The sequence below is a fragment of the Centropristis striata genome, chromosome 15, assembly GCF_030273125.1.
Source record: "Centropristis striata isolate RG_2023a ecotype Rhode Island chromosome 15, C.striata_1.0, whole genome shotgun sequence".
In the NCBI taxonomy this organism is placed as follows: Eukaryota; Metazoa; Chordata; class Actinopteri; order Perciformes; family Serranidae; genus Centropristis; species Centropristis striata.
Window position 1 is genome coordinate 1,165,116 of NC_081531.1, and position 12,500 is coordinate 1,177,615.

At 43.4% G+C, this 12,500-nt stretch overlaps 1 protein-coding gene across 1 annotated transcript in view; it reads right to left on the minus strand.

Annotated features, from left to right (window-relative positions):
* The window catches only part of LOC131987180 (actin filament-associated protein 1-like 1), a 20,151-nt gene that overhangs the window by 2,036 nt on the left and 5,615 nt on the right, over positions 1-12,500 (minus strand). The window contains exons 2-16 of the mRNA XM_059352362.1: positions 12,026-12,151; positions 10,434-10,514; positions 10,253-10,350; positions 8,826-8,943; positions 8,665-8,742; positions 7,453-7,664; positions 6,433-6,612; positions 6,265-6,357; positions 4,279-4,372; positions 3,769-3,921; positions 2,858-3,072; positions 1,603-1,748; positions 1,431-1,512; positions 770-875; positions 24-191 (exon numbers count right to left, since the gene is read on the minus strand). Coding sequence (XP_059208345.1) covers positions 24-191; positions 770-875; positions 1,431-1,512; positions 1,603-1,748; positions 2,858-3,072; positions 3,769-3,921; positions 4,279-4,372; positions 6,265-6,357; positions 6,433-6,612; positions 7,453-7,664; positions 8,665-8,742; positions 8,826-8,943; positions 10,253-10,350; positions 10,434-10,514; positions 12,026-12,151 — 1,950 coding nt within the window. The remainder of the gene's footprint in view (positions 1-23; positions 192-769; positions 876-1,430; positions 1,513-1,602; positions 1,749-2,857; positions 3,073-3,768; positions 3,922-4,278; positions 4,373-6,264; positions 6,358-6,432; positions 6,613-7,452; positions 7,665-8,664; positions 8,743-8,825; positions 8,944-10,252; positions 10,351-10,433; positions 10,515-12,025; positions 12,152-12,500) is intronic.

Below are 12,500 nucleotides of genomic sequence, written 5' to 3' on the forward strand. Positions count from 1 at the left end.
GTGTGTGTGTGTTTGTGTCTGACCTGTCTCAGTCTTCAGCTCCTCCTTCACCTCCTTCTTCTCCCTGCGGAGGGAGATCAGCTGGTGCCTCAGCTCCTCCTTCTTCCTCTCCAGCTCCTCCTTCTGCAGCAGGTAGCGCCTGGCGTCCTCCTCGGCGCGCGTCTTCCCGTAGCGAGCGTACTGATTCACGTCTGACGGGACACAAACACAGAGACGCTCAGTCAGGAGCAGGAGGAACGTTCCACTGATCTCCTTCAGGAGCAGGAGGAACGTTCCACTGACCTCCTTCAGGAGGAACATTCCACTGATCTCCTTCAGGAGGAACGTTCCACTGATCTCCTTCAGGAGCAGGAGGAACGTTTCACTGATCTCCTTCAGGAGGAACGTTCCACTGATCTCCTTCAGGAGGAACGTTCCACTGATCTCCTTCAGGAGCAGGAGGAACGTTCCACTGATCTCCTTCAGGAGGAACGTTCCACTGATCTCCTTCAGGAGCAGGAGGAACGTTCCACTGATCTCCTTCAGGAGGAACGTTCCACTGAACTCCTTCAGGAGCAGGAGGAACGTTCCACTGATCTCCTTCAGGAGGAACGTTCCACTGAACTCCTTCAGGAGCAGGAGGAACGTTCCACTGATCTCCTTCAGGAGGAACGTTCCACTGATCTCCTTCAGGAGCAGGAGGAACGTTTCCACTGATCTCCTTCAGGAGGCAGGAGGAACGTTCCACTGATCTCCTTCAGGAGGCAGGAGGAGGCAGGAGGAGACTCACTGGAGGCGTGTCTCTTCACGGCGGCCTGCTGCTCCGTCTTCTCCGAGTCTCTGCTGGAGAAGGAGGCGTGGCGTCTCAGCTGTCCTCTGCTCTCAGCGTCTCCGTTCTGAACCGGAGACAAGATCAACGTTTAAAATCTACATTTTCTCTTTACTGACACGCCCACTTTATGCTGATAACAGTCAGTGTTTCTCCTGCAGTAAATGTGTTGTTGTGTCTCTTGTGTGTGGGTCTTTGTGCGTCCTGGGGTCCCTAAACAGTCTGTGAGCTGCATAAATGGGGTCTGAGTGTAAAGCTGAGACTCTTGACCTTTGACCTCAAGATATCTGAATAGAAATAGGTTCTATTTGTACCCAAAAGTCTCCTCTTTACAGACGTGCCCACTTTATGCAAATCAAGTGTAGTTTGGGGTAGAAACCATGCAGGTTTTCTCATGAAGATAGCGAGAAAAAATGACATATGGAGTTCCACAAGGCTCCATTCTGGGTCCTCTAATTCATTGGAACCAACCACAATAACGTTCCAGGAGAAAGGCAGTAAATGTGTTGTTGTGTTCTCTTGTGTGGGTCTTTGTAAAGCTGAGACTCTTGTGGATTCAATGAGTCCAAAGTTCTTCATGTGATGATTTTAGTGAGTGAAACTTGATCTGATGTTTCCTCACCTCGATGCTCTCGTAGACCTCGTCGTACGTCCTGGAGTCCGTGGAGGTGCTGCTGGAGGACGCCGCCGTGGTCGTGGCCCATCTGACAGGAACAGAGAGATGGTTTTAATTATAAAAAGATCATAAATAAGAGACAGAACGCTGTAAAACACACAGGGACCATGTGACTGACAGGAAGGAGTTTCTGGCGGCGTGTCGGATGTCGGTGAGCGTGTCCACGTCGATGTAGTCGTAGTGCAGCTCCTCCGGGAGCGCCGCGCTGCCCGTCTCTGCAAACAGCACGCCAAGCCAGCGGCCCAGGTCCTCAGAGCAGCTCGCCTGACACACACACACACACACACACACACAATACAGACACACACACACACACAGCCGTGTAAGCCGTGGTATAAATTCTGTATAGGAACAGGAACTTTTTTTTTTTTTTTTAAATGATCAAATTTTTATTTGTATTTGAATGTAAAAAATACAATAAATAAATAAAATAAATAAGTAAAAAAATCCAAGAAAAAAATTACAAAAACAAATAAAAGTTATTATTATTATTATTATTTAAAGTTAAAAATAATACAACAAATTAATGAATTAAAAATGTAAATAAATGTAAAAAGAAAAAAATTATACAAAAATAAATGTGGTATAACCCCAACCCTCCTTAGTCGCAGTATAACCCCAACCCTCCTTAGTCGCGGTATAACCCCAACCCTCCTTAGTCGCGGTATAACCCCAACCCTCCTTAGTCGTGGTATAACCCCAACCCTCCTTAGTTGTGGTATAACCCCAACCCTCCTTAGTCGCGGTATAACCCCAACCCTCCTTAGTCGTGGTATAACCCCAACCCTCCTTAGTCGCGGTATAACCCCAACCCTCCTTAGTTGTGGTATAACCCCAACCCTCCTTACTTCGGTATAACCCCAACCCTCCTTAGTCGTGGTATAACCCCAACCCTCCTTAGTTGTGGTATAACCCCAACCCTCCTTAGCAGCGGTATAACCCCAACCCTCCTTAGTCGTGGTATAACCCCAACCCTCCTTAGTCGTGGTATAACCCCAACCCTCCTTAGTCGTGGTATAACCCCAACCCTCCTTAGTCGTGGTATAACCCCAACCCTCCTTAGTTGTGGTATAACCCCAACCCTCCTCAGTCGTGGTATAACCCCAACCCTCCTTAGTCGTGGTATAACCCCAACCCTCCTTAGTCGTGGTATAACCCCAACCCTCCTTAGTCGCGGTATAACCCCAACCCTCCTTAGTTGTGGTATAACCCCAACCCTCCTTACTTCGGTATAACCCCAACCCTCCTTAGTCGTGGTATAACCCCAACCCTCCTTAGTCGTGGTATAACCCCAACCCTCCTTAGCAGCGGTATAACCCTAACACGGCCTGAAGTGAGCTATTGCTGGCTGATCTGGTGTCTGTTGGCGTTACCTCCAGAGCAGCCAGCTGGTGTCCGGCCTGCAGGATGGTGAAGGAGAACGGGTGTTTGGGTCCCAGTCCTCCCGTCACCACCTCGGCTCCTCTCAGCGGCACCACGGCGGCCGCCGCCCGCGCCTCCCCCGCCTCCTTCTGCAGGTAGAGAGCTCCGCCTCGCACCTCGCACCAACGCTCCCTCCAGCTGCCGCTCACACACACACTGAGGACACCTGCACAGACACATGGGGAGAGGTCTTCATACATCTTTATACATGCAGTCTGTCCTCATGTCTGTCCTCATGTTATTTCATGTCTGTCCTCATGTCTGTCCTCATGTTATTTAATGTTTGTCCTTATTTTATTTCATGTCTGTCCTCATGTTATTTCATGTTTGTCCTCATGTTTGTCATCTTTGTCATGTTTGTTCTCATGTTTGTCCTCATGTTTGTCCTCATGTTTGTCATGTTTGTCCTCATGTTTGTCATGTTTGTTCTCATGTCGGTCCTCATGTTTGTCCTCATGTTTGTCATGTTTGTCCTCATGTTTGTCCTCATGTTTGTCCTCATGTTTGTCCTCATGTTTGTCATGTTTGTCCTGTTTGTCATGTCATGTTTGTCCTCATGTTTGTCCTCATGTTTGTCATGTCTGTCCTCATGTCTGTCCTCATGTATGTCATGTCTGTCCTCATGTCTGTCCTCATGTCTGTCCTCATGTTTGTCATGTCTGTCCTCATGTCTGTCCTCATGTTTGTCATGTCTGTCCTCATGTCTGTCCTCATGTATGTCATGTCTGTCCTCATGTCTGTCCTCATGTTTGTCCTCATGTTTGTCATGTTTGTCCTCATGTTTGTCCTCATGTTATTTAATGTTCGTCCTCATGTCTGTCCTCATGTCTGTCCTGATGCTGTGTCTGATGTGTGACCTCACCACAGCGTGGGTTGTCGTGGTGACCGGAGGAGGAGGCGGGCTCTCCCGGTAGCGGAGGTTTCCGTTTGGAGAAGGTGATGATGCGGTTGATCTTCTTGCCGGCGGCTCGGCTCATGGAGCCCGTCAGCTCGGAGAACGCTCCACGCTTCCTGCCTGAGATAAATATTAAAGAAATATATATTAAATACACAGTAAATATACATTTAATATACATGTATAATGTGAGAGGATATGATACTTCATTATAACAAACAACTGGAGAGAATAAAAGGTTTTAAAGATTCACTTCCATGAAGTCAGCACAGATTTTTTTTAAATGTGTGTGTGTGTGTGTGTGTGTGTGTGTGTACCAGGTGGCTCAGCTTTGCGTCCACTCGGCTTCCTGTGATGTCAGCGAGAGACAATCACAGGAAGAGGACAGGAAGGACGCCGTATCTGTCCGCGCCTCACTTCCTGTCTCTGTGACCCACATCACTCTGTGTGTGTGTGTGTGTGTGTGTGTGTCCGTACTGAGCGTGTCGGTGGCGTCTCGTCCTGCGGTCGTCTGGTTCTCTGTTGTCGGTCCGCTGTCTGAGTCTGACGCCTGACGCTCACACTGCAGCACCTGCACACACACACACACACACACACACACACACACACACATTACATTACTGCAGAGTGGAGGGACATCTGCCTGATTTTATGTATGTGTATAAACTGCATGTATGTGTTTGTTTACAACAAGCACCAGACACTCTGTGCACAGTTAGCCATGTCATATTGTTTACAATAAGTGGCAGCCGCAGTGAACAGTGATTGGATGACTATCGGACCAGGTGGAGGTGTGTGTTAGACGTCAAATATCCCACTTTCCAGTTTAGATCAAGATGGCTTTTGTATCAATAGAATTATTCATATTCATAAGTTATCTGAAGAGCTCGACCTTTAACCTCAGAAGATCCTCTCATTGGAACATGATGCAGACGGGGATGCAGGTCTGCAGGCTTTCTCTTTTCATCTTTAAAAAATGTGTTTTTTATCCACAGATCTAATATCTCCCACATTACCATTATTGTCCCCTTTAGTTACGATAAAAAAAATAGTGTTTACAGTGTCTCTAACCCATAAGAACCTATGGTGACACTGGTGTAACAAACACATTAAATCTTCTAGAATCTCCCATATTCAGCTTTATGCTTCACATTAACTCATTAAATCCCTGAGAGAGGTATACTCAACACCTGGTGTGGCTGTGACTGGAAACAGAAATGTGAAAAAGTGGCTAATTTCACAATGTCACAATTTTGATATATGTTATGGAGATGCAAACAAAAAGGCAAATGGTTGTTTGTTTTAAAAATCTGAAAAATAATTCACTATTCATGTCTCAGTGTTGATAAATGTTATGGAGATGCAAAGAAAAAGGTGAATTTGTGTTTCTGTAAGTAGAAAATGTGTCTAGTTTTTTTTTAATTTTTTAAATAAGAAATATCAGAAACATGAATACCATAACGCCCAATGTCACATCACAGATCTTTGACATTTTGGGGTAGATTTAAAAAAAACACAAAAAAACATCATCAATGTGTTCTATGTGTCCACTTGGTCTGTGTTATGTCCCCCATCATTCTCCTTTAACCCTTAATAGGACACTCATTGAAATACTTGCAAAGTAGTTCAATCCTAGAGAATACTGGAGGATATTTTTTTTTTTTATAACTATTGTGTATGATTTTATTCTATTTTAATAACTGTACAGCACTTTGGTCAACTGAGGTTGTTTTTAAATGTCTATAAATAAACTTTGACTTGACTTGATATTACAAACAGCCAGAATGTATAAAAAACACACGGAGCCGGGGGAGGGGGGTAATATTTGAGAAAAAAGTTGACGAGATTAAAGTGGCAAATCTATGAGATTTATGAGATTTAAAGTCTCTGAACTGAACTGAAAGAATCTGCAAGAAAAAAAAGTAGTTTTTTTCACTTTTTTCTTGTAAATCTGCAACTTTTTTCGCACAGATTTGACACTTTAAATCTCTTAAATCTGTGACGTTTTTTCTTGTAGATTTACCACTTGAATCTAGTAAATTTGCAACTTTTTTCTCGAAATATTACAAATCCACGTGGTTCTACGACCTCACAGAGAGACCCCATTTTGATATCCACTGGAGTTACCAAATATAGTTCTTCGCCTGATAAAGGGTTAAAGATTACTGGGTCTGGGTTCTTATGGGTTAAAAAGATACATTTTCTAGTTTATTCTGCTCATCGACCCATGAGATCGAGGGGACTCGCTCACCTGTCACCAGTTTTTGCCTTTTTCAAATGTGATTGTCACGTTATTGTTGTATTTGCTGTCTGGGTTTGGTGAGTGAACGTAACAAGTAACACATCGTTCATAGTGGTCCCGCCTCCAACGGTCCCCCCAGTGGTCCTCCTCTGGGACTTCTCTGTGGTGCTACAGGGACTAACTGTAAACGGCTCTATAAAGGGTTTCTGTCTCCCACACACCTTGTCCAGCTCCAGCTTCCTCTGGATCATGGGGGACGTGGATCCGTCCGGTGCTTCGCTGTTGCTGCAGCGACTGCCCACGTCCTGCACCACCTGAGACACAGCAGCACGTTAACCCTCGCTGCCCTGCAACATGTTTTATTTCTGCTGGTTTCTGTGCGGTGGTACCTTCAGCCAGCGCTGCGCCTGCTCTTTGCTCTGCACGGCCAGCACCAGAGCTTCTCCTCCGGGCAGGGAGAAGCGCAGCTCGTGTCTCTTCTTGCGTCCTTCCTTCGGGACGTAGATGACGTTGCAGAGGTTCAGCGGCAGCTCCGTGTGAGGAGAACTCTCCTTGATGCTCTTAAAGCACTGAAACACACTCACAGTTTACCCACGTTGGAATTTGTTGATAACATTTGACTTCAATTAATATTTCTGTTGTGTTTTTTTGTGGGGCCGGGACTTTAACGCGTTAATTAAGATTAATTAATTACACAAAAATGAACGCGTTTTAATGGCACTTATTTTTGCAGCGCGGAACGTTTCTCCCTGGATGAGTTTCAGGAGGAGCGATTATACTGGAGCACCAACTAGCGTTGATGAGTTGAGACAACAACAAACCACAGTGAACATGAAGGAAGAAGCTGATGAGACCTTTGGTTGGCCCCGTGGATGATGGGACATTTAGTTACTAAAAACCAACGCATGGAAGCGTCCATAAGAGCATGGTTGTGTTGCTAGGCAACAAGGAATTCACATATCACCATAGCAGCACATCCAGCCTCAAGTATCACCTCAATGCTAAACATATAGCAGCTAGCGGCTAGTGTGCTAGCTAGCGTGGATTGTGTTTTACTTCAAAAACCAAAGTATTCTAGTTTACAGAAGGTCTACCTACCTATAGGCTACCTGGATTTATCAAATGTTCTATATTTATAAATATGCTATTGCTACACTTAATGGCAAAAATTGCACTGGTCTGTTGGACTTGAACAAAAATAAACAATATTTTTGTTGCTGAAGCTTCTGTATTCAGTCATTATTCAATGGTATACTAAAAATCCATGTGAAAAAAATGACTTCTCACTGTTCTCAGGTCAAATATTTATATGCGATTAATTTCGATTAATTTATTACAAAGCCTCTAATTAATTAGATTAATTTGTTTAATCGAGTCCCGGCCCTAGTTTTTTGTTTTGTTGATGTCACCTGCAGCTTGTTGTCCCTGACGACGACCAGCTGTTTGCTCCACTGTCCGAAGCGTTTCTTGCGCAGCAGGAAGGCGCAGATCCGACAGTCTCGGACCGGCCCGTCCTGGCCGTCCTCGGCCGCCCAGCGAGGGGGACGCTCCCGACCTTTGGCCTCGTCCTCGTCCTCCTCGTACGACTCGTAGGAGGAGCTCACGGCGTCAGAGTCGTTATCTGACAACCACAAACAACAACAAGTCTTCAGTTACTCATTTATTCATTTATCGTGACACAAACAGAATGCAGAGCTTTGCAAATACTTTGACAGGGGAAAAAAAGAATTAAAAATGATGCATTTCATGAGAAAAAATAATACAAAAAATAAATGTAAAATAAGTTAATAAATGTAAAATAAAAAATAATAATACAAAAGTAAATTAATTAATTAAAGTAAATAAATCTAAAAGAAATACAAGAAAACAAATGCAAAAAGAAATAAATGTAAAAAATAATAATACAAAATAAAAGTACAAAGAGAAAAATAAGACGAATAGAAATATATATTTACATTTTTAAAAAAAGAAATACATTTAAAAAGAAAAAAAAACTTAAAGAGGAAATAAATGTAAAAAGAAAAAATAAGACAAATAGAAATATATATTTAAATTTAAAAATAAAGAAATAAATTAAAAATTTAAAAAAACTAAAAGAGGAAATAAATGTAAAAAGAAAAAAGAATACAAATAGAAATATATATTTAAATTTAAAAATAAATTAATTAATTAAAAATAAAAAAAAATAAAAGAGGAAATAAATGTAAAAAGAAAAAAAGAATACAAAAATAAATAAAATTAAAAGAGGAAATAAATGCAAAAAGAATACAAAAATAAATCAAATTAAAAGAGTAAATAAATGTAAAAAAAATATATATATATATATAAAAATAAATAAAAATAAACGAGGAAATAAATGTAGAAAGAAAAAAAAGAATACAAAAATAAATAAAATTAAAAGAGGAAACAAATGTAAAAAATAAATAAATAAATTACTTAATTAAAAAAGTGTTCCTAGGGGCGCACAAGGGTTAAACTGATAGTTACTTAATAAACTAAATAATGCACTGCACTTATAGTTCTGGAAGACGGGAGCGAGACATAAGGTCATGCACTCATTGATGCCTTCTGTTTTATCTGAAGCATCCTGATGTTTTAGTAGTGAGTCGTGTGTGACTGACAGGAGTTCTTGGGCGGCCCGTTGATCCTGGTGGTGGGGTAGTTGTTGTCTGCGTCCTCGTAGTACGCGTCCTCCACAGCTGCAGAGAGACGAGACGTTAAAGACAAACGTTCTCATAACGAACTCTGTAACCGAGCGTGCAGACGTGATTCTGTACTGAACCGTTCATGTTGGTGGTGAAGTACTGGGGGGCGGAGCCAGGGTCCAGAGGCACCGCCTCCTCGTAGTAGTCGTCAGGGAGCGGCGTGCTGGGCAGAGGAGGAGGCGTGTCCGTCGGCGTCTGAGGGGAAAGTTACACAAAGTTAAAGTGAGCGGGAAACTGAAGAACAGAACGGGCAAACTGGAGGCAAGATGACGGAAATGGCGCGAATTATTAGAGCCCGAGCACCGACAGTGTGAGGACCATATTGAAATGAACTTTCACGTAGACAAACTAAATTTGGTACACATATGTATCATGGGGAGACGCACCAAAAAGCCTCTTGGGCCAATACCCAAAACTCAACAGGAAGTCGGCCATCTTCGATCAAATATCACGTTTTCCAGTGTTTTTCGCTGTGGCAAAATGACCTACTAGCTCCCCCTAGAATTGAGCCCCTCGCATAGGTTTTCGTAGAGACACGAAATTTGGTACATACATGTATCATGGGAAGACGCACCAGAAAGCCCTAGAAGCCATATCCAAAAAACGAACAGGAGGTTGGTCATCTTGGATTGAATATTGTGTTTTCCAACGTTTTTTGGCCATTTCCGGGCCACATACTAAACAAACTTCTACAGATTTTACTCGATTGACTTCAAACTTGGTCAGTACCATCACAAGGCCTTTGGGATCAAAAGTTCTAAAAAGCTTTACCGACCATCACACTATGTCGGCGTGGCATGGAGGCAAAATATGGCGTTTTCCCATAAAAACACGAGACTGTATAACTTGACCATACATTGTCCAATCTGCCTCAAACTTGTCATGCATGGTGATGGTCCATCACTGAACAGTTCTACATAAAAATATTTCATAAAGTCCTGCCCCTTATGCTTTAACCTTGCTTGAACGATTTGTTGTAGAGGCTTGTATGAGGTGTCAGAGTCATCATGTCTAAAGTCTCTTTCTTTAACTTCAAGTCGAGTTTCAAGTCTTTTATATGTGTTAAGTTAAGTTGCAGAACATCAAAACAGACTTGAGTCCACTAGGCCCAGAAGACTTTCCCCTCAGATTAAAGAACCGTCTGTAAATCAGAACAACGACTCGTTTCTCTGTCAGAGTTTGATCCATTCGGTCCAATAACATTTGGAAAGTCCAGAACAGCCGAAAGATTAAATCCTTTCATTCACATTCAGGTTCCACAGGAACAATAGACGCAGAAGAGCTGCAGGAGATCCAGATACTGAGCAGCTTTCATAGGAATGAACAGAGCCCCGCCTCCAACACTGGATCACTTCTCTTTATATATTCATGTTCTGCACCTGCCAGGAAGTTGCTCTGCTGCTAAATTTGAGCTAAATTAACCAACAGCTGCTAGAGAATCCCAAATATGAGGCTGTAAACATGAAGTTTACTGCTGCATGTAAGAACAGCGATCATGACTCACAGATTTATTGGGATGAGTCTCCTCCTCCTCCTCCTCCTCCTCCTTCTTCTGCTCCTTCTGCTCCTCTGGAGACGCACTGAGCATGTGCAGGTCGCAGTCTGGAGGATCAGAAACATTCTGTTTGATGCAGTTTGTGATGTTTGTACGTGTCGTGGTTTGGAGGTTTTTACACTCGACTCACCGAAATCCTCGAACAGAGACTCGACGAAGCTGGTGCCGTTCCCGTACAGACAGCTGTTCATGTAGACGTCAGAGCCGTTCACTGGGAGGGAAGAGGACCAAGAGCAGAGATAGAAAGAGTTTAGAGTCAGAGAGATTTAAAGGTGTTGACTTGGAGCGCGGCAGCCGGGTCCTTTAACACAACGAGGACGATGTTTTTACTGTCGTCCTGTCTTTGACCTGCTCATTATCCTCTCCACATCCTTCACCGCCAGATAAACAGGAAGCTTCACTCAACTCTCATTCAGCTCTCACTGAGAGACTCCGACAGATAAATACAATCTCAGTTCTCATTAAACTCTGTGTGTTTGTGTGTTTGTGTTTGTGTTTGTGTGTTTGTGTTTGTGTCTGATCGTGACTCACTGAGGTGAGAAGGAGGATTAATGGAAGTTATGTTCTGAGCTGTTAAACATCAAAATGACATCAAAAATAAATATTACCGTCGTGTTCGCAGCCGATTATTACATTTAAAGATGTTTACCTGATCACTGAACTGAATCAGAGAAATAAAAGAAAAAATTAAAGCTGCAAGCAGCGATGAACGGGCCGAGCAGAGTGGAGCCAGGGCGAGGTAATCAAGGACTCTCTGCTGAGGGACTCAAGTCTGTTTTGATGTTTTGCAACTTGACTTAACATATAAAAGACTTGAAACTCGACTTAAAGTTGAAGACAGTGACTTTAGACATGATGACTGACACCTCATACAAGCCTCTATGACAAACAGTTCATTAGTTAGGAAAAGAGGGCGTGGCTAATCAAAAAAGGCGAGAATATTGTTTTATAGAACTGTTCAGTGATGAACCATCATCATGCATGACAAGTTTGAGGCAGATTGGACAATGTATGGTCAAGTTATACAGTCTCGTGTTTTACGCCAAAACGCCATATTTTGCCGCCATGCCACGCCCACATAGTGTGATGGTCGGTAGAGCTTTTCATAACTTTTGATCTCAAAGGCCTTGTGATGGTACTGACCACGTCTGAAGTGGATCTGATTAAATCTGTAGGAGTTTGTTAAAGAATGCAGCGTGGAAATGGCGACAAAACATCAAAAATGCCATTTTCGATTCAAGATGGCCAAATTCCTGTTCGTTTTTGGGTATGGCTTCTTGAGACTTTTTGGTGTGTCTTCCCATGATACATGGAACATGGGAACTGTATTTCATTGGTGTGTGTCTCTGTGTCTCTGTCTGTCTCTGTGTGTCTCTGTGTCTCTGTCTGTCTCTGTGTGTCTGTGTCTGTCTCTGTGTGTCTCTGTGTCTGTCTCTGTGTCTCTGTGTCTGTCTCTGTGTGTCTCTGTGTCTCTGTGTCTCTGTGTCTGTCTCTGTGTGTCTCTGTCTCTGTGTGTCTCTGTGTCTGTCTCTGTGTGTCTCTGTGTCTGTCTCTGTCTGTCTCTGTGTGTCTCTCTCTGTGTGTCTCTGTGTCTCTGTGTCTGTCTCTGTGTGTCTCTGTGTGTCTCTGTGTCTCTGTCTGTCTCTGTGTGTCTGTGTCTGTCTCTGTGTGTCTGTGTCTGTCTCTGTCTGTCTCTGTGTGTCTGTGTGTCCTGGTAACTACCTGACAGCTGCATGGAGTCCAGGACGTCCCGGACTGACGCCATCTGGTCTGCAGTAGCAGGACTGACCGTCTCCTGGTCCAACATCTTCAGCAGAGAGCTGAGCTCACTGAGCAGACGCTCCATCACTACAGGGACACACACACACACACACACACACACACACACACACACACGTTAGATATCTGTCTGTCTTCACGCTGCAGTCCTAACATGTCTAACATACTGTCACCATGACAACAACATTAAATAGTTGCAGTATTAGAGTTCAACAGGCTCGCCGGCTGTCGCAGCAGCTGACAGAGACGAGACGTCTCATCCTGTCTGTCCCTGCAGGACGGAGAAGACAGGGAGACAAAGGAGGAGTCAGAGACGGGGTCATTTATGGTCAGGTAGTGTCTTTTTGGTCTTTTTGGCTGTTTGTCATAATTTTGTATCATATTTTATTGTGTAGGTTTTGGCTGTTTCGTGTCTCTT